A 23,157-nucleotide genomic window follows, 5' to 3' on the forward strand; every position below is an offset into this window, starting at 1 on the left:
CGGTATACGCCAAATATTTCGTGACGTTTTTATTTTTGCAAATTTCAAGAGTCAGGTGCTATTCACAAAATTAAAAACAGGAAAATGTTGATGCTGATCCCAATGTGGATATGACATACACGTACATTTCTCCGTTCAGTGCAGGACTCCACAATTGCGAATTTAACCACTTGCAAAATTGTCAGGAATTCCCGATTCGCAAAAATTTAGACTCGTGAAATATATGCCGTATACAGTATTCGACATGTAGTGTCCATTGTTTAACATGAGGAAGAGTCTTTCACATTGATATCTATTTTCTCAGTCTTTAACATTTGTGAATATATCTGTAAAAACTGTTTGATTGTCAGTTTGGACTGTATGAAAGTGATGCATATGTGTGATGGTCACAAGGCCTATGATTGATAGTCACAATTTTAGCCACTTGTGCTGTTGTCTATAGAGATTACACACCAAGTTGCATTACTCCTCTGTGATTCGTGAATGCTGCAGATTATGTACGGGGAACCGGGTACTGCAGATGGGACATGCACCCTCTACTTCTTCCCACACACAAAGGATGCACAGACAGAGTGGCTCAAGGATCTGAGATCATGTAAGTACTGCCGAGTCGTCATGGAGATAGGATGAGAGATGCGTTGGAAGTGAAAAGATTTCCTGGTGACAGATGGAGGAATGCCTAGCTAGAAGCTGATATTTTTTTTGGTGATTTAGTCATCTTGGCATTTCTTTTGGTCACTGCAGACAGGGTCTTTTGCTTGCCATTAACAAATGTGGAGTTTCTACACAGTCTCTATCGTTGGCTGAGAACCACAAGGGCTTTATTGCAATTTTTGGGGGTATTGAGTTATTGGTATCACGTTGTAGAGCTCAATCTCCTCTACATTATGGCACCAAATGTAAATTATTTTCATTTTCAGTAAAATGATCAAATTTGATTAAATATTACAAGGGCATTATTTTACCCTATATTTGCAATAATGCTTATAAATCTACCAACCTTTGATTAAATAAACTTTCTATTTCATGTGTTTAGTTTTCATTTATACTCAAATCTTAGAATGCGATAGCGCCCTTCTGGTTCTCACCTGATGATATGGGACTGTATATAAGCAATTCTCATTTCACATTATTGAAGACAACTATTATAATATTGTCTTAGGATTACCTACATATAGTGTTTGTGATCTTCACATTATGCCTAAAAAAAGAATCTTTCTGGAAGCTTCTTTCATTTGATTTAAAATCCTCAATGCTACCCTTAACGCTACATTCAAAGTGATGGATCCTGTAGAGTATCAAAGTAGAAGTAGAAAAAAAAAAGTTTCATACTACGTCCCTTTACTGTATATTCTTCTAATGATTCCATTTCACTTTGCATCTAGATCGTCCATTTGTTTTAAGCAACATTTGCAAATCATAGTTTCTCCTTGGACCCCGTTTACAGTGCGAGGCGAGGCCGCGGCTCGGCCGCGGCCGTGCCCAGCCCCGCTTCAGTGTAAACGCGCAAAAGGCCAAATGCGAGGCCAAAATTGGCCTCGCATTTGGCCTCGCTCTAGAGGTGGTCTCGGCTGCGGCCGAGCCGCGGCCGAGCCCGGCCTTTTCTTGGTGTAAACGCAAACTGGGCCAAATGCGCGGCCAATTGCGCGGCCAATTTTAGTCTGGCTTCCAAACCCTCTGCCTGTATCTTTCGCTATTCAGGATATTAATCCCCTCAACGTCGAAAACTAGTATAGTTTAAGGTGGTTTTGTCCTACAAAGGATTCTTTCCTTCGGCAAAGGCCTTTGCCCGAACGGCGACTTCGTCGCCACGGAATTCATTTGGCAAAGGGTCTGAAAACCAGACAATACCAAATTGCATTTGTTTACAAGCAGAGCGCCACTACGACAAAATATTGAAAGGTTTGAATTAAAAGCGCGGCCGAGCCCAGCAGTGTAAACGGACAAAATTGCGAGGCTCGGCCGTGCAATTGAGCCCGGCCCCGCACTGTAAACGGGGTCTTGGTCTCAACTTGCTTTTTAATCCATCGACAAATCTCGCCATTTTCAGTGTGCTGCAACAACCACAACCTCAGTAACCGCTATCATTATGGCATCTGGACGACAAAGTGGACGTGCTGCCAGCAGGACCACAAGGGCGCCCCCGGTTGTCAGGACACGTTCAAGCAGCAGCAACAGCAGCCACAACAGTACCCCCGTAGCCAGATGAATGGCAAGAAGCAGAGCCAACCACTGCCCCCCATTATAGCTGTGAGTGCAAGCCAGGGCCCACCACATCACTGCACAAATCCACATTCACAGCTGTTCACACCACTAATGCTCAGTTACATTGTACTTTCCATTACTAGTATTGTGTTCGCATGTTGGATGCATTCAGCACAGGAAATGCATTTACTGTGTTTGCTGGTGAGGTTCGTATGTACAATTTGTACATACGCCAACGTACACTCATACACACACATACACACACACACACCATCACTCATACGCAGGTATACATACATTGTACTTGTAATGCAGGGTCTCTGTTGGGCAGCTTGTATGGTCATCAGTTTATCATTTATAATATGAATAGCATGTATAAATGATTTTACTGGCACTGCGTTATACAAAATTCAATTTGCTTTTTGTAGCCCTCTTCCGTCATTCCCGCCATTCGGTATAATATAGCACGAATTGGCTAAAGATACTCATGTGCATTGCAGTATGTAATGAAAGCTCTGTTTGACTTCCTGTAAATTTCCATGAAGGCTTGCACGGACAGTTCTGCTGGATTGATAGGCAGATGGATAAATAGATGAGTAGATAGATATTTAGACTGATATTTAGACATAGATATATGGATAGATATATAGATAGATATATTGATAGATACATACATACATACATACTTACATATTGTACATACACACATACATCAGTAGATACATGGATAGATACATACGCTCACATGTATACATAAATACATAGTGAGTGTGTGTGTGTAGGAGTAATCATTTGACAAAAACAGTAACCATACTTTTTTTTCTGCACAGTTGCCAATTCAAATGCCAATATTCTTATTTGCAGGCCAGTGAAATCACTAAATACCTTAGCGAAATTAAAAGCCAGAAAGGATCTCATGTATCAAAAATGTGTCAACACATCCTAGTACGTGGGAATTTACTTTCTCTTTCTAAAAGAACTGCTTGGATCTTTTATAATAAGTCTGAGACTAAGATTTATGTGGCCAATGTCTAGAGTGTTTGTTTTACATTCCATGTGTGGCATATGCATTAGCATTCATAGGTGATGCACATACAATAGCCTACTAGTACATTGTACTTCAGATGAGTGGGGATTAACCTGTTCCGTATGGGAACCTGGTTGCCTGCGTATTAAGTCTATGGGCATTTAAGAAGTCAGTATGGAATGGATTAAGCGCATGCATGGGCATGAATAGTGGATCTCACACATATGGCAGTGTGAACACCCACTCAGAACTTAAAATCATAAATTTGACAGTCACTACGGGCTCTGGTGCTAGCCAGTGGGAGAAAAAGCATGCAAACTGGCACCGCAAATAGTGGAGTTTGGTTCAACAGACGACATTAAACACCCGACACAACACCAGCACCCAGAACCGTGTGATTTTTAAGGCCAACTTGTTCACATTGAAATTTCAAGTTCAGGATTATTGCTGGTGCTGGTGTTAAGATAGCACCAACACCAGCACTAGCACTGGACTTGAAATCACCCACTTGAATTATATTTCCCATGAGTGTTTGTATTACTCTTATTGAGAAGGGATTACAATTAGAAAGCACATTCTTAGACAATTTAGATGTTCTTGATAAATAAAAAAAAAAGTTTTGTTAACACAATGTTGCAGCTACTGGAGATGACAGTGGTAAATTACAGCAGGTGCTTATATTTTTTCTGGCTTCCAATACAAATGCCTTTAACAGTGATGACTGCTTTCATTGAAAATTGGATGGACATTAACATATCCTGTGTAAATCTATCAGGTCAGGAAAACGAATATCAGAGTCAAAGTTCAAGTTCAAGTTGACTGCAATAGATAGCCTAATATCTAATAAACTGAACAGTAGAAGTTACTAGAAAATCAGACATGAAATTGGAAAATTACAGGATATTGTGGTTTCATATGTTTGTTTGTAATCTTTTTTTGTGCTATCTTTTTTTTTTTGCTATCTTTTTTTTTTTTTTTTGGGGGGGGGGGGTTTGAGATGGGATCTTGGCCACAACCCCTTTATGTACAGGTATACCAACTAACTGAGGGAATGATGTCATCACATCACAAGTTTCCCATGGACCTGAATACAGTCCTCACTAACTTTCTTCTTCTTCTTTTTTTTTTTGACATGAGTTACAAAGAAAGGATATCATCCTTGAAATCAAATAGTTAGAGTTGTTAAAGCTTAAATAAATATATTATATTTTAGTGCAAAAATGCAAGAGAGTTCTATAAGGTGCTGGCATCTTTGCTTTATATAATTTGCAATTAAGTTAGAGTTCACTCTAGTAATCGAAGTAAACTTTATCAATGACTAAACAATTTTCTCACTTCACATGATACCCATGTGCAATGATAATTTCAACTTAGCAGATTATGATAGATCATCCATAGAATTATATTCCCTTTATTATACATGTACATATCAAACAAGACAAGCCACCTCATAAGCTGTTTCTTCCATGAGGGTTTAAATTTCGCAGATTTTACGAATCACTGATAGGTCTCCAAATTAACAACACATGAAAATGTTACCATATGCTAGGGTAATAGTGCATCTACGATAGTCTCGGTGTCAAATCACAAAAAAAAAAACATCTTGGGAAAATGTCTGTGACCTACCTCTTTCCCAAAAATATCTACAAGGTAAATGACAGCCCATACAGTACGTTTCCTATGTCTTTCTCTCTTTCTCTCTCTCTCTCTATCATTCTCTGCCCATTTTTTTATATGCAATACCAATGTCAGCAGCTTCTCAGGTCCTACCCAGCCAGGCTTCAAGGTATTTGGGTGCTTCTCTCATGTTATTGTTTTTTTGTTTTTTTTATTTGTCTGTTGCATCAAAAGTCACCAGCTTCTCAACACAGCCAGCCTTACAGGCCACGTCCCAAGCCACCTGTTCCCACCCCACCTGTTCAGGAGAGACCAAAGGTAAGTAGCCATCTGATGGGTCTCTAGTAGTCCCAAGTTTGGTATAACTGCCAGATAATGTAAACGTGGGGAAAAAATGTAAAAGTGTTTGCTCAATTGTCATGACTGTTCATAATATTGAAGATAGGCAAATTTTTTCAATTCAATTTATTAATTTCCACTTTTACAGTATTGTTTCCTTTTGTACTAGGGCTCAGGCTGGAAACTGTGTGAATTTGTACTGTTATTTGAGATGCTATCACCAAAAGGTGTTGTGTGTGATATGTTGGTTTGATCTTGTTTGTTTGCAAGGATGACTAGCTTTGTCAGGGCAGAAAAATGAGCAGAGGTGACCCTATCTATTGGAAACCCACTTTCATATTCCCTCAAGTACATGTATGTATTTGTTTGTGAAAAGATTTGTCTGCACGTCAGTGGAAGATTTACATGTGTCGTGTATAACACGTATGTATTGTATGTGCACATGCCAATTACAGCAATGCTGAAAAGATGGTGTTCTGAAGTGTAATGTGAATGAACACCAGTATACTACTCTTTAAAACTTTTTAAAACTTCTTATGAGTTTATGCAGACAAGGACAAGGAGAGGTGTATATTTGGAATCCAGAGAACTTAACCTGTTGAGGGCAAACCAATTTTGCTACATGCATTCCCCCCATAAACACCTGCCTGAGTATACTCGGGTCTAGTCTGCAACGGGTTAAGATGTTTTAACCCTATTCTAACTGGGGGGGGGGGGGGTCAAATTGACCCCCCCCTCAACGTTTCCCGCCACGATTTCGCAACACGCAAAGATTTTGCCGCGTCGTTTCACGACTTTTTTCATTGAAGTCTCCCAAATATTTTGAGACCAAATTTGCGACGTCCGGGTACACCGTTTTGAAGTTACGTAATGTTTTGCATATGCATGTCATCCAAAAAACAGCTCAAATTCATGATAACGTGTGCAAACCCAATGCAAATTGTGTTTTTTGGTTAAATTGATATAAATGAGATTATTTCAACTTTTAACCATTGAAATTAATCAATTCTAGTGTAGATAAGCCTGAAAAAGTGCCTGCAACAAATTTTGGCAAAAAAATAATAGAAAACAAAAGGTCGAAAAAACAATAAAATAGATAAGAAATTAACAAAACAATAAAAAACAAAAGAAATTGATTTCGATTGTGTTATTTTTTTACACTAAAATTGTTTGATGTGTCTTGAGGAATTCTGACACAAAAATTTAGCAATCCTCCAGCCTTTTTAATGGAGTTATAGGTGAAAATATGATTTCATGCACAAATTTGCATAATTAATTTATTAAAAATAGAAAGGCAATATTTTTCTATTGTATGACCATGTAATCTTGTAGTTGACATCCAGCTCTATCTTCAGGCAAAATTTCGCGGCGATCGCGCAATCGACGGCCGAGATGTGAATGGGGGGTCAAATTGACCCCCCCTCAGTAAAAACTTGGTCTCAAATAGCCCAGTTAGAATAGGGTTAAGCTGATTTGGGGGAACTGAAATGCATGTCTGTTTATAAAGCAGATTATGTAAACATTTTTTTTTTTCTTTTTTAGAGAGAGAGATTGTAATTGGCAACATTACAATGTACAATTTTGTATTTTCATGTAATGTTTTCCCTTCATGACTATTGCCCTGTGCAGGTGATACTAATAGCCAAGTATGACTATGACCCAATCGAGAATATCGACATTCCATTGAAGCGAGGCATGGAGTACACGTTACTAGACAACTCACGAGAATATTGGTGGAAAGTTCGCTGTAAAAATGGGTAAGTCTCTGACACAATGCATTTCTTAGAGCAGGCTGAGAGAATTCTGCAGTCCCATCAGTTGAGATCAGTGTGTTGTTTTTTTATCTGGCTGCCTGTTCGACAGTTGATTATTGTAATCACCGGTGATAGACACTGTAAACCTGCTATTGCGCACTTGTAGCAAGAGTATGTGCACTTGTAGTAAGTATCCTTGTAGCTAGCCATACATTCAGAAAATTTGTCATGCATCTGCACACTTGTAGCAAGAGTTTGTGCACTTGTAGTAAGTGTCCTTATAGCTAGCCATACATTCAGAAAATTTATCATGCATCTAGTAATGTACTAAATGCACAGTATGGCTAGCCACGCATCTGTGGCAAGCCAAAAGGAAGTAGGATGCTGCCAGTAAATTTGCCATGTATCGATATTATCATTGGACACACGATAGTCGGAACCCATTTGGCTGTGTCTTGTGGGTTGAACAATTCCACAGTCGCCTTATGCACGCAATTCCTGCTGATGCGTGTAGACCTGTGCATCATGTGTAAACTGACATTCCATTTGCCCCTTCCTAGTTAATTCCATCATGGATTCTGTACCTGTAAGGTGTATTGACTCTTAACCCATTGAGGACGGACTGATTTTGCGTCAGCATGCATTTCCCATAGACACCTGCCCGAGTATACTCGGGACTCATCCTCAATGGGTTAATGGGCATCAGTATCAGAAATTGCAGTCACCCACTGGATGAAGTGTTGAGGTCATTTCAGTCATTTTACTAATTTTTATTTCTTTGTAGCCAGCAGCACATGGGGGGGGGGGGGGGGGTATACCAAGCAAAAAAAAGTGTTTAGAATAACATGCGGGTAATTAAGAAAAGCTGTAATGTTTTTCATGCTTTATTGTCTTATTTTCAAAGAAAACACACTGTATGTTCATGATGCCATAGACTCCCCAGTCCTGTAAGATGATATTGCCATGAGTGTTGTAGAGTGTCGTATTCTAACTAACAGTACTGTCTGAGAACATACAAGTGTGTTCAAGTAATTGTTCAATGCATGACTGTAATGCACTGAACTGTATCAAGTTCAGTGCATTACAATCTAGATAGAACTAGATGTATGTACATGTATGTGTTTCTGCACCTTGAGACATACAGTATATACAAAGTACACTGTAAGGCAAATTATACAAGACTGTGTGCAACAGATCACTATGTTTTTATCGTAATGTGGTTTAACTTTTGACATCAGCAAAATATGATATGACAAGGCAGAATGGCCCATTAGTGGATGACTAATGTTGATTGTGGCAACAATGGTTGCTAAGAAACAGTATTAACACTGGAAGTACCTATGGTACTTGTAGTGTGAGCAGGGTGGTAATAATAAAACAGCAACAATAGTAGTAGCTCGAACACTAGTAAGAGGTAATGCTCATGTGTACATCTTTTTTAATCTTAAAGGGATCGTACAGTTTTGGTTGAGACCTAATTTCAGGTTTCTAACATTTTTGTTGAAATAATGAGAAACCTCTTGTGAAATATGAAAGAGCATGTAATTCTATGAGGAATTCAACGTTTATTGATGAAAATTGGTTTTGAAATGGCTGAGATATTCACAAAAGAGTGATTCTAATAAAGTGTAGGACCCACACTTTATTACGATCGCTTTGTTTTACTTTATTTTTGGATGTTTCAGTCATTCCAAACCCGATTTTCATCAAATAAACTATGAATTCTTCTTAAAATGGTATGCTCTGTACTGTATCATAAGTGTTTTTCTTGGTATCTCGCAAAAAGTTAAAAGCCCAATTCTCATCTCCACCAATACTGTAACATCCCTTTAAGTAGAGTGATGAATATCTCAAATAAGAACAAACTAGAGACCGATGCTAGAACCACTGGACTAAGGACAAAAGAGGGGGTGGTATAGCCTGACTTAACATCTCGTATGGTAGAAATATTGCACTATAAAAGTAACAAAGGCAGTGGAACATTTCCCTGACTTTGTTTTTATTTGTTAATGAGGCATTGAAGGAAAGACATACAGGAAACTCATTCTAGATTGATCTTGAATTTGGCATGTCATTCAATCAACATTTTGAATCAAATTGTGCAAGAAACAGGTCGATTTCTGTATATTTCTTCTTTTAAGACTTAAGATCATGTCTAGCCAGCCCCAAATGGCAGTGTATTGTTTCTTGTGTTGATGTTAAGACCGTGACTTGAATCAATTGCTGCAGTCATTGAATTATCTTAAAATCAAGACATGAACTACTGGAACATAATGATATCAAGCAAAAATATTAACATGCTGCTATTTTTGCACTGGTTTCTGGTTGTGCGAAAAATGTTAAAATTTCAACGGCACGAAAATATCAACTTTTTTTTAGGAGTAGATAGTCCAGAAGGAAAAAGAGGACAGTAGCAATATTTTTAGCAGTGTCAATGACCTTCTGGTCTAGTACCACAGTAACAAAACAAGTTTGACAAAGAACCTCTTTTGTGTCCTAATGCCCCCCCCCCCCCCCATGCAGAAAAATCCCTGCTGTACAGATTTTAATAGCAATCTGTTCAAAATGTCTTGGACTGCTACAGAGTCTAGTGCGCTTAGAAAAGTACATCAATCCTGTCTACATTTCCTTTGCTGTTCTACAGAAAAGAAACATTTTAAAATTGGCCTATGAAATTATTAGATAATATTTCATACCATATCAGCTAAAATGAAGGCACCCTGGAAAATAAAGAGAAGAATAATTACTGATGACCATGTAGAGGCACCGGATTTCCTTTTTAGAAAGCAAAACAGAAATGTGTGTCATATTCTGGTTTCTACCACAAGAGCGCCACTTAGACATCATCTCTCAAATTTCATTTTTGTATTCTAACTCTTTCAGACTTTAATCACCCTTGTAGTAGATATTTTTCCTTCCCTAATGCAGTACCATTATAGAACAGTAGTCTGAGCATAATGAGGTATTAGTCAATTGTCTGCCTGCTGTTAAATGGGTAGGAACTAGGATTTGAATTAATGCTTCCCATGAATGCAATTACTTCTTTTTTTTCTTTTTTTTTACCTCTTGAGCAGCTACTCCACTTAATGAGATAAAATCTGTGCTCACTGATCCCATGCAGTTAGTTGAAGTGGAAAGTACTGTGCAAGGAACATGATACAAAAAGAGTGGACATGGTTGCCAGTGCCCGCTGCACACTGTGGGTCTTTTGAGGGATTCAGAATAGCATACATTATAGCACATACCACCACACAAAGTATTCCTGATAAGCATTAGATCGAACAAACACACTCATTATCTGCACTGATTGATTGAGACAAGGATACAGGCTCCAAAAGCTGTAAAAAGTTGCATTTCAGTTTCTATTACAAAGAAATCTGACATTAAACTCATCTTGACCCTGGCTTTCAATGCGTCAGAATCCAGAATACGGGTTCTTACGAAGTTTGATATTCTATATCTAATTTTAGCCATACCACTCTACATTTTTTATGCAGTGGGACCATGGTCTTTTTATGTCAGCTTATTTCAGTATAAGTGAGATGTTTTGGAGATTTAATGAAAAAAAAAAACAATTATGAGAGTGTGTATACAGTCCTTTACCCTCATTTTGTCTGTCAATTTCTTGAGTGTGTTGTACAAGACTAACTAAGTTCTAGATAAACCCGTGCAGGCTTTAATATTCTTATCCTGTGCTGATGGCTATAAAGGACTAGCACAAAGGTGAAGTTTATACAACCATTAAAAGTTTTGTAACAGAAACAGAAAAAAAAAACAACAACAGACAAACCAAAGGTCTACATAAAACAAGAGATAATATGATGGGCACCATGAGTTATATGTCTTGTACCTGTGCATTTTTTTTTTCCAAAGACACGTGTGTTAAAAAAGATGAACGTTGAAGTTGTAAAGACCAAAAGATAATATCATTAGAAGTAGAACGGAAATGATGTCACAAAGCAAAGAGAATAACGAACTCAGTACAAGATTCACAGATAGCAAAACAGCAAGTACTGCAAGAGTCGGTATCAAAGGCTCCAAAGTATAAAGTCCGTGCATTGTATGAGACAACCATAAGCACTTTGAGAACGAGGCCTTTTCATAGAGACTATAGCATGAGTCAGGCTAACTAAGAGTGTGAGTAAAAGAGGACAAGACAGTTTGTGCAAGTCTTGTCCAGTCTTTCTCTAAGCCGGCCTGACCACTCAAGATTTAAAGGGAAATTCCACTCCATTGTCTCTGAGAAGGGTTAAGTTTATTAAATGGAATGGAAAAAAAAAAAACACTTAGTTTTATTCAACACTTAGTTTATTCGAAATTGGAAAGATTTGGAATTACAATGTTTCATATCAAATTTTCACATATTTCCCAGAAACACCACTACATGTGCATACTGGATGAAGTGAAGATGTGATCAGTTTGTATGTCTCTACATAGAACACTGTACTTTATAGTTTAATGACAACTTTACCTCACAAATTACAAATCACGAAATCATCTGACAATAATTGGTTATGTGACTATGTGATACACACATTGATAAGTTTAGTAATATTACTAGGCTTGTAATACAGTCAACCTCGCCTATTTAAGTCAAATCTATTTGGACTGAAGAAATAGTTTCGACTAAGAGAAAATTCGACTAATGAGGGATTAAAATCAATAGAATATAAAGAGAAGAGGACTCGATAAGACCTTCGACTTTGGCGATTATTCGACCTATGCGTGGTCGACGTGAGCGAGGTTGATTGCATGTAGTCCCAGTAACTTTAAGTCCTGCTGAAAGATGATGCAAGCAAGAAAGGCTGTTGGGAACGTGGGTTACCACTTCCTCCTTATGATAGAACTGCATAATATACAGTCAACTCCTGTAATAATGGAGTCCTCAGGACTGGCAGTTTTCTTTCGTTATATCAAAATTCCAATATTACCAACCAAATAAACAATAAAGAACATAGAGGGGATATTGGTGAATTTTTACTTCAGTGTACAGTGTAACTGGAATTTTTTTCGTAACTGTATCAATCGTAACGGGAGTGCACTGTATGTGTTTAAAGTAGACATTCAAAGAGATCATTACATTCTGCAATTTAGGCATCAGTAGAAAGCTCAGAAGACATAGAAGGCAATGGAATTTTGTTACTTCGCTTTCGCGTTGCTAGAAAGAAGTAAACGCTCACGAAAAACTGCGGTTTTCTGGAGCCTGATAAGGGCCAATTCGTCAGGAAAGATGCCCGCTTCGCCTGACGTCACGCACTGGATTTGCGGACTCTGCCCGGTGAATGTGTGTACAATGTTAACGGAGGTACAACCTGATTCTTTTGCATTTTATTTCCTTATGTAAAAGTCGAATTGAACGAAATATAACTTTTTATGGTTTAATAGTAATGAAGAAACATTTCTCTCTCGATTTTTTGTAATTCTTACAGATATTTTCGTCAATATTCAGGAATTCAAGCTACTTAGGTAATCTTATTTTTCTTACGTTTGTAATGTTAGCACGTTCAAGTTTCGCTGGTCATATGAAGCGTTTAATTGGAAATCATGAGGATGTCCGTGACAGGATTGATAATCTAAGACATGTTGATGTTGACAATAACAAGCAGACTTACGAAAAATGGCGAAATATCAAAATAGGAGAGATTTTAAAACGAGGATCGAGATACCAACTTGTGCAGCCCAGTCTCGTAGCTCGCGATTGCTCGCATGCAGTATGTGCTTGTATTAATCCGCGGTGAAGTGGCTCTACTGCTCCGATCCGCATTGGTAGCCGCTCGCCGCACCACCATCCTCACTGCCTGCGTGCCTGGCCTGTTACGTGATTAGCCAAGTCATGGAAGTACTTTCATTGGCGTAGGAACATAGACGTGAACTACTCGTAATTGCCATGCTTTGCGTAACCACGTGTGTTTGTTTACGTTCGCGCCCGATAGTGTAATACTGTACGACTATACGAGATTCTGACCAGGGAGGTGGGAAGAGAAGGAGTGGAATCTTCGACATCGACAAGGTTCGGTGTTTTCGCGAGTAATTACATCACTGCTTCACCAGTGTGCACACGCTCGTAAAACTTCCGTAAATGACATCTGCTATGATAGCTATCACGCCATTGCGCCTGACTATATAGTTGCTGACCTCAAACCGATCAGACCAAGGAGGTACAATACTAGGCGAGCAAGGTCTAATAGCAGGGCGGACATAAGCACTTCCCGATTGCTCGGGCAAGTGAAAATCAAAGTCGTACAAGTGTTCTGAACAAGGATAAAAATGCTTGCCCGGATCGGGCAGGCAAATAATTTTGAAGCCACCTTCTTTCTCCACATTTTCCCTTCAACAAACCCATGAAATCATGCACACTCAAGCCCAAAACTAATTACTGTTTAGCGATGTCACGATTTCAACAACTGTCGAACACTGACTTACTTGAAGAAGCCCGGGTATTGCATTACGATGCCACATCAACGCTCATCGATATCGAACAAAGTTTTTATTCCAATACGATGTATTAGCCTATTTTGGCAGTAGAAAATAGCGACAGCAGAAAAAAAAAAAAACTGCCATTTTCTGCTCGCCGTTAGCTGCCTACATGAGTCGGGTAGTCACTGGTTGTGCGTGCTCCATGTGGATACCGAGCACAGTGCGCGATTCAAGATAAAAATAACACAAATCAATAACGCGCGGTCAAAAGTGAACACCAAGTTTACCAAGAAACAATACAAATTCCACGACGGCAAGGTGCCCGACTTGGGGATGGAAAGGGGGGGGGGGGGGTAGAGGAGAGAGACCATTTGACAAAAACAGAAACCGCGCGTACTGGCACATTCTTGGCGGTCATGAACAGTCTGGGGCCTGGAGGAATGAACAGGGAAAATGTTTGACAAGTCGAAGACCCAGCCAGGATTACAAACGTAATGATTCTTTATTTCTCTCATTTAATTTGCCTAAAATAGAGCTATCTCTCTCTCTCTCTCTCTCTCTCTCTCTCTCTCTCTCTTTCTCTTTCTCTCTATTTCCTTTTCTATTTCTTGTAAGAATTGTTTGTACTTACCGATAAAGAAAAATGAAATAAATAAACAGTGTTAAACTTGAAATGCCTTATTTTCCTGCTTTAAAATACTTCTCAATTTTGTACATTATTTCTATTCTGAGTTATGAAAAAAAGAGAAAACATGTTGCTGATTGTTACTCTAAAAGTTGTTTATTCCGAAGGTTCGCTAATCTGAAACTTAAGAAATAAGAAATTTAATCTGGGAACAAATTCAATTCGTTTTCAGATTAACAAGCCTTTTCCCGATTTTCACATTACCCAAACTTCAGAATAATGCTACAAATGTTTGGATTATCAAACCCTCTTATATTATATAATTTCGGATAAACGAACTTTCACAGTAACGTGCAAATATTATTTTTTTTTAGTCGGGCATAAGGGAATGTTCAGAAAACGTGTATAGACGGGTGGTAAAAAAAGGAGAAAACATAGGTTTGAATTTTAGTTTAGCATCGCGTCTCTTTGCGTGGTGCTCGTTATTCCGAAAAAGAATAAGATTCACTATCCCGATGGTAGTTATTTCGAAACACGCATATTGCATGTGCGGATGTTTGTTAATCCGACAAATTTAATTATGGTTTGTTATCTATTATCCGAATGAAACAAGCTAGCTCGAGAGTCGATATTCTGAAGGTTTGCTAATTCGACAATGAAAAAAGGAAAAAAAAATGTTAATCTGAACGTAAGATTAGCTTTGATTTTCTGGTGGTTCGTTAATAATAATAATGATAATAATAAAGAGGTTTTGTAACTCCTTTTTTAGATTCATGTCTGGATAAATCACAAACATTCTTGCATTTTTTTTTTTTTTTTTGGGGGGGGGGGGGCGACGAATCATATTTCATTGTTACACTTGCGATCATCTACATTCATTAGACAGGGCTCGACACTAACTGCGGCCCGGTGGCCCGGGGCCACAAAAAAACGCACGTCGGGCCGACAATATTTCAGAAATGAAGATTTTGGTGGCCCAATCGGGCCAACAAAAAAGTTGGATGTTTGCTTTTACTGTTGGAAATGAACAGCGGTAACAATCGGCTCCGTAAGATGCTAAAATAATTTGAGTGAATATCGGTAAGAATCAGCTCCTTACGATGCAAAAAATTAATGTCAGATATTTGATTTTGCGTTCGGAAATGAATAAGGATAGCATTCGGCTCAGGAAGATGCTAAAAGTAAATGTCGAATGATCCCTTGTAACGTTCGGAAATGAATAACAATGATATTCAACTCCGTACGATGATTAGATAAATGTCGGATGTTTGTTTTTACTTTCGAAAGTAAATAGCAATAACATTCGGCTCCGGAAGATGCCAAAATAAATGTCAGATGATTGCTTTTACGTTTGGAAGTGAATAGCAGCAACATTCTGCTCCATATGATGCTGAATAATGTCGGATATTTGCTATAACATTTCGAAATGAATAACAGTAACATTCAGCTGCGTTTGATGGTAAAGCAAAAAGTCTGATGTCTGCCTTGGCGTAAAAAAAAATGAAAAACAGTATAACATACGGCTCAGTACGATTTAGAGTCTCGACGATCAGTATGTACGATGAATGACGGCGGCGGTTTAGACAAAAAAAAAAAGAAGAAAAAATGTGGAAAAAGAAGTACTTCCTCACGACTCATTCTTCCACCTCTGTAAGTAGCAATTCGCTTCGTAGAACAGTATACGAAATACACAGATTACGTGTGGCGAACATTACTCGTACAGTATTGAGTTTATGTACGTTCATCCATTATTATTACAAACAAAAACATGCATAGAGAGCGAGTGATCAGCTGCAGGGAGTCTTGCGTTGAGCGTCGAGGGGGCATGGAGCTGACGCACATGTTCGAAGTATGTACAATAGTACATGTTCCCATACACACACGTGTTTACGCACAGCTCTCACTAGACCGAGGAAGAAATCAGAGCACGAACACTAATATATTCACACACACGCAAACACACACAGCGCAGTGCGAACCACACACCAGCACAGTGCATGAACAGCCGATGCAGACCAGCTGAGAGCGAGACGTACCATCCAGCTTGCTGTGACCGGATCTACTTTTTGAAGGCACGGAACCGAAATGCGGACAAAAACGTCTGAAAGAAATCTCTTTTATGCGCCGCTAGCATTCACAAATTTCATACTTTATGAGGATGAAATGTAAGGAAAAACTGTGAACTACAAGGAGACATGCAAGAAAACTGCTAATAAACTAAATAATTGGACTTGCTAGGCTCCTAAACACAACACTGAAAACAATTCACGGTAGTAGTCTATGGAGCGAACGTGTACTTTCAGAGTACCAATCCAGTGCGTGACGTCATCTGGAAGGGGTATCGGCAGACCGTTCATCGGGGCATTTCGGGTTCACTTTTTCGTCCGATTTCAATAATTAATAAAAAATAGTTGGGATTGTTCTTTTCTCTCGATATTTTGTGTACACGTAGGACAGATGTTCAAATTCAATATTTTCTTATCAAATTTGTGTTTCGTGCTCTTTGAATTTCTACTTTAACCCGTTGAGGACAGGCTGATTTTATTATAACACGCATTTCCAATAGACACCTGCCTGAGTATGCTTGGGACTCGTCTTCAACGGGTTAAGGCCGAAGGGGGAAGAGTTATTATTAGGCTTCAGTGACTTAAGGAGCTGTCATTCATGTTGGTTGGGGCTACTCGAGATTGGGATCAGGTGTCAGTAAATGTGTGGCGGAGATTTGTCTTATTCTCTCTGTCAACACGTCAGCGTCGTTGACTGGATCCACCCACCGGCCCGGGATGAGTCATTCGCTGCGTTCACACACCATCCACAGGTCCAGGAGAAAACCCTGCAAGGAGGGGATTTTCCCGTCAAATTTTAGTGGGGGAACACTTCAGAAGAAAACCTCATATGCTTGTACCTGGCATACTTACTGGGTTGAGGACAAATTTGAGAAGAGAGTGCTGCATACAGCTGTCTTGATCACATTGTGCACATGCACACGATGTGTGGAGGCCGGAACTTCTTGGCTGGTCAGCTGGTGGGATGATTGTTTGAGTATTAACTGACCATCGCCTTAACGACTTTTGAAACAGATGTCAATGTTCTGTCCTCAATTAGCTTTTAAGAGGAGAGAGGGACAAGTATAAATGTTGGCTGTGAAAATAGATCGAGACGAGAGACAAGTGAGAACACAGTAGGCTACATACATAAGATATTCAGAGGTAGCTCTGCGAAGAAGAGGAATCTTACTCTTAACATTTAATTCCTCACAACATGACTTCAAAGTTGCCAGGAAGCCAAACATGTGTTGCTTGTGGTAGAGAAGGCACTGCATTTGTATCCACTCATTTCTCTATTCTTGCCATAAAGCTTTAACCTGATAGTACATTTGTATCTCAAGGTCTGTTCCGAAATGAGTGTGTTAGAAGTTACAATAAAAGCTGTTTGTAAGACGACAAAGGTTAAGTGCCTGTTTTATGGCAAATGATATAAAGAGGAATAAGTATGGGTACTTCCCCAGACAGTACGGAAGTACTGCTACACTTCTCCACCCTTTGCAAATGGGTTTAATCCAAAATAAAAGTAAATAAAAGATAAGCGCTCACCTTTACATCCTTTAAATCTGGCTAAATATACATGTACCTGCGCAACAATAGCAAGGACGAGGAGGTCACATTTCCAGAACTGACCATCGACTGGCTGACGTAATATTTGTTTTGAAAACACATTGTATCACTCCAATATTCCAACAGTCCATATATCTGGCAAAATATCCTTCAAATTGGGTTGTCAGTGCTATATCATATGGCTACCGGCAGTATTTGGCCAAATACAGTGTCAGTCAAAGAAGAATATACAGATTTCATGCCAGAAATCAACTTACCAGTGGACATCATGATGTTGAATTTTTGCTGCCGTGCTATTGTCTTTTTAAAGGACACGTCCACCTTCATATACTCATGGATTAAGTGAATGCAGCAACTTTAGTAGAACACATCAGTAAAAATTTTGGGAAAATTAGACAATCCATTCAAAAGTTACAAATTTTTAAAGTTTCTGCACAGTCACTGCTGGATGAGAAGACCACTACAGTGTATGATGTTACATGCTTAGAACGATATAAGGAAAAGAACAGGAGAAATTCACAAAATTTTAGTTTAAAAAAAGTGCACATTTTCTCCACTTGCCCGATTCCCCCTGCCTTCTGAAAGAGGGAAGTTAATTTTTCTTTTATTATGAGAGAAAAGTGAAAATATGTTGAATTTGCTGTATATTTTCTCTATGTCGTTGTATACATCTGACATCACAAGCTGTAGTAGTCTTCTCATCCAGCAGTTACTGAGCAGAAACTTTAAAAATTCATAGCTTTTGAACAAAGTGTCTGATTTTCCTCAAACTCTCACTGGTGTGTTCCACTAATATTGCTGCATTCACTCAATTCACATGATTATGAAGGTGGACTTGTCCTTTAAAGTTTGTCTGTTTCATCTTGTCAGAGAGAGGAAGTCTAAAACAGTCGTGTATCAAGCCTTCTTTCTGTTGCCACCATGCGATGTTCTTTTTTTTCCTGTAATCTTGTGTATAAGTGGATTCCTTCTCAAGGGCATAAATTTGTAAAGTTGTGACTCAAAGCATTGGATGATATTGGATGACCCAATTCATCATCAAACCCTGCCCATTAGTCTTAGATCAAGTTTTTCTTGGCCACATTTCTCCCTGGTGTCAATTTGCTAATTTGGGGGGGGGGGGGGAGGGGGCAAGGAGGAGAGACAGAAAGAGACAGAAAGAGAGAGAGAGGGAGAGGGAAGTGCCTATAGAAATGAACCTTTCTTGTTTGCTACAAGGAACTTTGCTGCCTTATATCATCTTATCTTGAAGGAACTTTACTGCCTGATATTGTCTTGTACTTCAATATTCTCCATGTGTGTTCGCACACGACTCTGTGTACAGCAGTATCTTTGGATATGTTCACACTGGTTTCACATTGTCAATGAAAGCATGCCATCATTGTTGAGAAAAATTGCTCTTGTAATCAGTGATGACAGATTTGCAGTCGACAATGAAGATTGAAAGTCAGAAGTGTAGATTGGAAGATGACATTAAGTGAGTGACCCGAGATCGCGTTCACTAACCTTCACTAGCCTTCACTAATCCCTTAGGACTCGTAGAGTCAAAGTTAGCCAACTTCAAGTCAAGCTATGAAGTCATGCTGGCTGGTCATAAATCTAACATATATGAGATGGGATACCTGCTTCGGCGAGGTGTGCATAAATAAAGTTACAATTTTAAAAAAGAGTAAAAATTAAGCTTACAAAATTGTCAAGACTGATAAATTAGGTAATCCATTCAATCTGTGAGTGGGAGCGATTCGTCTCATAATTTTTGAGATGTTTATCAAAGAACAGAGTTGCATGAAATCCTAATTTGTGTGTTAACAATGGCCGAGTACAACTGACAGCCATAGAGAAAAACACATAAAACAATCACATTTTTACAAGATTCACTTTATTTGATTTCATTTCACAGTGATGGCACCATCAAATTGATGAAATCATTGTTCACAATGATTCACATTATTCAAATTTCAGAAAAAAAAATGGAGTTGAAATAGCTAAGAACATGGTCATGTCAATTCCAAACTGCCAAAAATGTTTATACGACATAGACAAGACAGTTTAGTAAACATTGCAGGTATCGATACTTCACATTTAATCTCCATTTTTTATATGATACTGTCATCAAAATTAACAATGATGATACTGATTCAAAAGAAAATCATCTCAGCATTGATGTACTTGAATTTGTGAGAAAATCTTGCAAAAAGACCAACAGAAATGACCGTTTAAAAAAAAAAAATTGCCGTAATTGGCATTTTTTAATACTTTTGATAATGATATGATGGGTTATATATACATGTATATATATATATATATATATGTGTGTATATATATATATATATATATATATATATGTGTACATATATATATATATGTATATGTGTGTGAAAAATATCTGAGATCCTGTAATATAAAGAGTATGAATGTGATATAATATGATTAACATACAACGTATGTCCTGTAAAAACTGTTACCTTTTTGCAGGGGTTAAATTTTCATGAATTTTGCAAATCACTGGTGGGCCACGATTCAACAACACACACAAAAAAAATGTGAATGGACAGGCATTAGTAAACTTGCACATGCCTGGATATGAAATCATGAAAACATCTTGCAAAAATGTCTGTGACTTTCTCATTTGTGAAAATATCTGCTTCATTGGGCTTGTTCAGTAGCTGCTGCTGGTCATCGGTCAGCTCAAAGATCCCAGCCCCGACTCATTCGCGTCTAGACTCGGCTGTCAGTTTTCCCTCCTGGACCAGACTGGCAGCGAGATTGTGAATACATCTTAGAATCGATTTTTTGGCTGTTGAGAACCAAAAATCAAACAAAAAACAAAATATCATGATTGCTATTACATTCCTGGTTCCTTTCAGGTTCTTTCCAGATGTTTTCCTCAAAGAAATGATTGGTTACTAATATTTGCTGATCCACTGTTTTCTCAATTTATCAGCTTTAGCTCAGAAAAGTATTTCTATAATTCCATTTGTTTTTAATGTGTGTTTAAAGTTATTATTTGTCTTCCATTGTTAAAGAGGAAAGTGGTATCTGAAACTGGTTAGGCATTTGAATTTGGTATAGTTTTCTTTTGTGGAAAAAGTTTTCTTGCTTATTTTGCAGATTCTTTATTCTCCTAAACACAGCCATACACAAGGTAACTTGGGCCCTGTTCAATAAAAAGAAAAAAAAATGTGCTACAGCGACTCTCAATGACCAATGGCAGAATCTAATGAGCTTTTAACAGCTGCTTTTAACATTCACCTGTGTAATCACATCAAAATTGAAGTATTTGACACCATCTCCTCTCTGAAATATAATGTCCCTTAACCCAGCATTTTGTTAAAATGCTGTTATCAAACACACAAAGTACGATACTCAACTCAGATGTTAATGAAAATAAATGGATGGTCACAAAGAAGAGACTTGATCAAAAGAAAAAAGAAGCCATCTTTAACATTAAAGTGAAAACATAGTTCTTACATGGGCTCAAGACTCATCTTTCACCTTTGTGGAATTATCTTATAGTACATTGAAAGAGTCTACCAAGAAACATTCCCAGCTGGTATGATTTGCCAGGAAAATGAGTTGCTTTGGAGTGTTTTTTTATTAAAAGTGTAAAATGATTGTGATGGTAGGAAACGACTGTTATTCCAGAAGGATACAGGCTAACTTGGACTCAAAGACAACTCTGCCCTGTCTTTTAAGCAAGCCCGAGTTGTCCCACTGGATTTAATAGATCATTAGATGTGCCTGTACTTGCGCTCGTTGTGTTTTGATAACACCCTTTCTAACTGTAATTTTTAATAGAATTGTGTTCTGTGATTTCTTGGAAGATCTTTTATAACTTTTTTCTTTTATAGATATTATGATATAAAACTGATATTTCAGACAATTTACTTGCAGTTCACAATTGCCATAGCCGCACATTCATTTCTGTGTGCTGTATCAACTTGGCCCCGTAAGTTTAAGCTGGGGTTTCGTCAGTAAATCTCATTAAAATTATCGCTTTCATCATGTGGGAAGATGCATTTAGGCTACCTGAAACCAATGTATTATTTGAGAAGTTGGATGTAGCGCATGTTGGATGAAATATTTGATATTTTAATATTCTTTTTCATCCTGACTTTAAATGACCCGGACTGGTTTTGCCAACAGCAGCTTGCTCAGTGGCAGTGCAGCACCACAGTCCAGTACCAGGCAAAGAGCAGCCGGCCATGGGCGGCTGCCACAACTTCTCAGTACAGGCAGGGGAGTTCAAGGAAGAGGCCACATTTTATGTAGCACAGAGTGGCTGCACTGTTTCTTTGCACGGATAAATTGATTGGGGGGCATTATGTATGGAAAGTAAAGAAACTCATACCTGACCCTTCACCCCTCTGAATCTCTTTCTTTCATGCAATATTATCATAATTATCAGACCTACAAACCTGAGCTATAATTTATTGCTGTACTCTATGGCTCTATGTGCCGTCAGTCATTGGTGGTCAAGAATGGGCAGTTAAAGCCAAGAGCTATACATTATAGTTAACCCGTTGCATACTGAATTTTGAATCCCCCATAGACTTAATACACCTGCCACCAGGTTCCTGTATGGAACAGGTTAATGGATTAATTCTAAGAGCATTTTATTTCACTCAGAGTCATTGAATTGAATGCTAACCCTGCATCCAAAGTGAGTGAGGAATTTCAAGGGCCTGCCAGAGGGAATGTAGTTCCTCACTAATTATCGCTGATTATCACTAGGCTCTAGTCGACACATGTTTCCTCAGCATAACCCTATCAACAGACTCTGGCATGGCTGACTCAATGATAGCCCGACAAGGGAGCGATGAAATCAGGTGCAGCATATAGGATTTCTCATGTATTGGCAGTGGGTATCATAGGGCCTCCCAGGTCTTTGATTAAAGTTACGTTACTCTGTATAGATGAGACTGAAGTGTTTATTCTGCGGTGACCTAATTTGCCCATTAAATAGGTGCTAGTTTGTCAAATCCATTTATTCTCAGACTGTTGAGAGAGACAATGCACATGCCTTGGTCACTAAAAGCTAGCTCTTTCTATGATGTGTATGTGACATTCAAGTCAAGTTTTGAAGCATTCGAGCATCTTAAATAAGGTATTGGTTTAGTTTTTTGTAATACTTTGTATCTTGATTCAGGGCCCCACACCTAGACTTGAAGTGTTTTTATTTGGGATGATGCATAACTGATGGTAGAACAGGGTTTTGTTGTTGTTGTTGTTGTTGTTGTTGTTGTTTTCTGTTGTTGTTGGTGGTGGTGGTGTTTGTTTGTTTGTTTGTTTTTTTACTTGTGACCCTGCTCTGGGGAGTGATGAAGGCTAGAACCATGTTTTTAGTGATGTCCGTCTGTTTGACTGTCCATCAGTCTAATAGTCTGTTCAAGCTCTCGTCATCTTGATTTGAAAGATTCATTCATTCATTCTGTGGGTTTTCTTGACACCAGACTCAGGTATGCTGCATGAGGTATTGATGCACTGATTATGTTCTGGTAAAAAATTTCAGAGGTCACAGGCCAAAGGTTACCAAATTTTGACTAAATGATGATGACC

General features: G+C 38.5%; 1 protein-coding gene across 1 annotated transcript in view; it reads left to right on the forward strand.

Moving 5' to 3' along the window:
* The window catches only part of LOC140234661 (tyrosine-protein kinase TXK-like), a 76,363-nt gene that overhangs the window by 27,698 nt on the left and 25,508 nt on the right, over positions 1-23,157 (forward strand). Inside the window, exons 3-6 of the mRNA XM_072314693.1 lie at positions 493-595; positions 2,051-2,256; positions 5,084-5,167; positions 6,818-6,945. Coding sequence (XP_072170794.1) covers positions 493-595; positions 2,051-2,256; positions 5,084-5,167; positions 6,818-6,945 — 521 coding nt within the window. The remainder of the gene's footprint in view (positions 1-492; positions 596-2,050; positions 2,257-5,083; positions 5,168-6,817; positions 6,946-23,157) is intronic.

Source organism: Diadema setosum, chromosome 11 (assembly GCF_964275005.1).
Source record: "Diadema setosum chromosome 11, eeDiaSeto1, whole genome shotgun sequence".
NCBI lineage: Eukaryota > Metazoa > Echinodermata > Echinoidea > Diadematoida > Diadematidae > Diadema > Diadema setosum.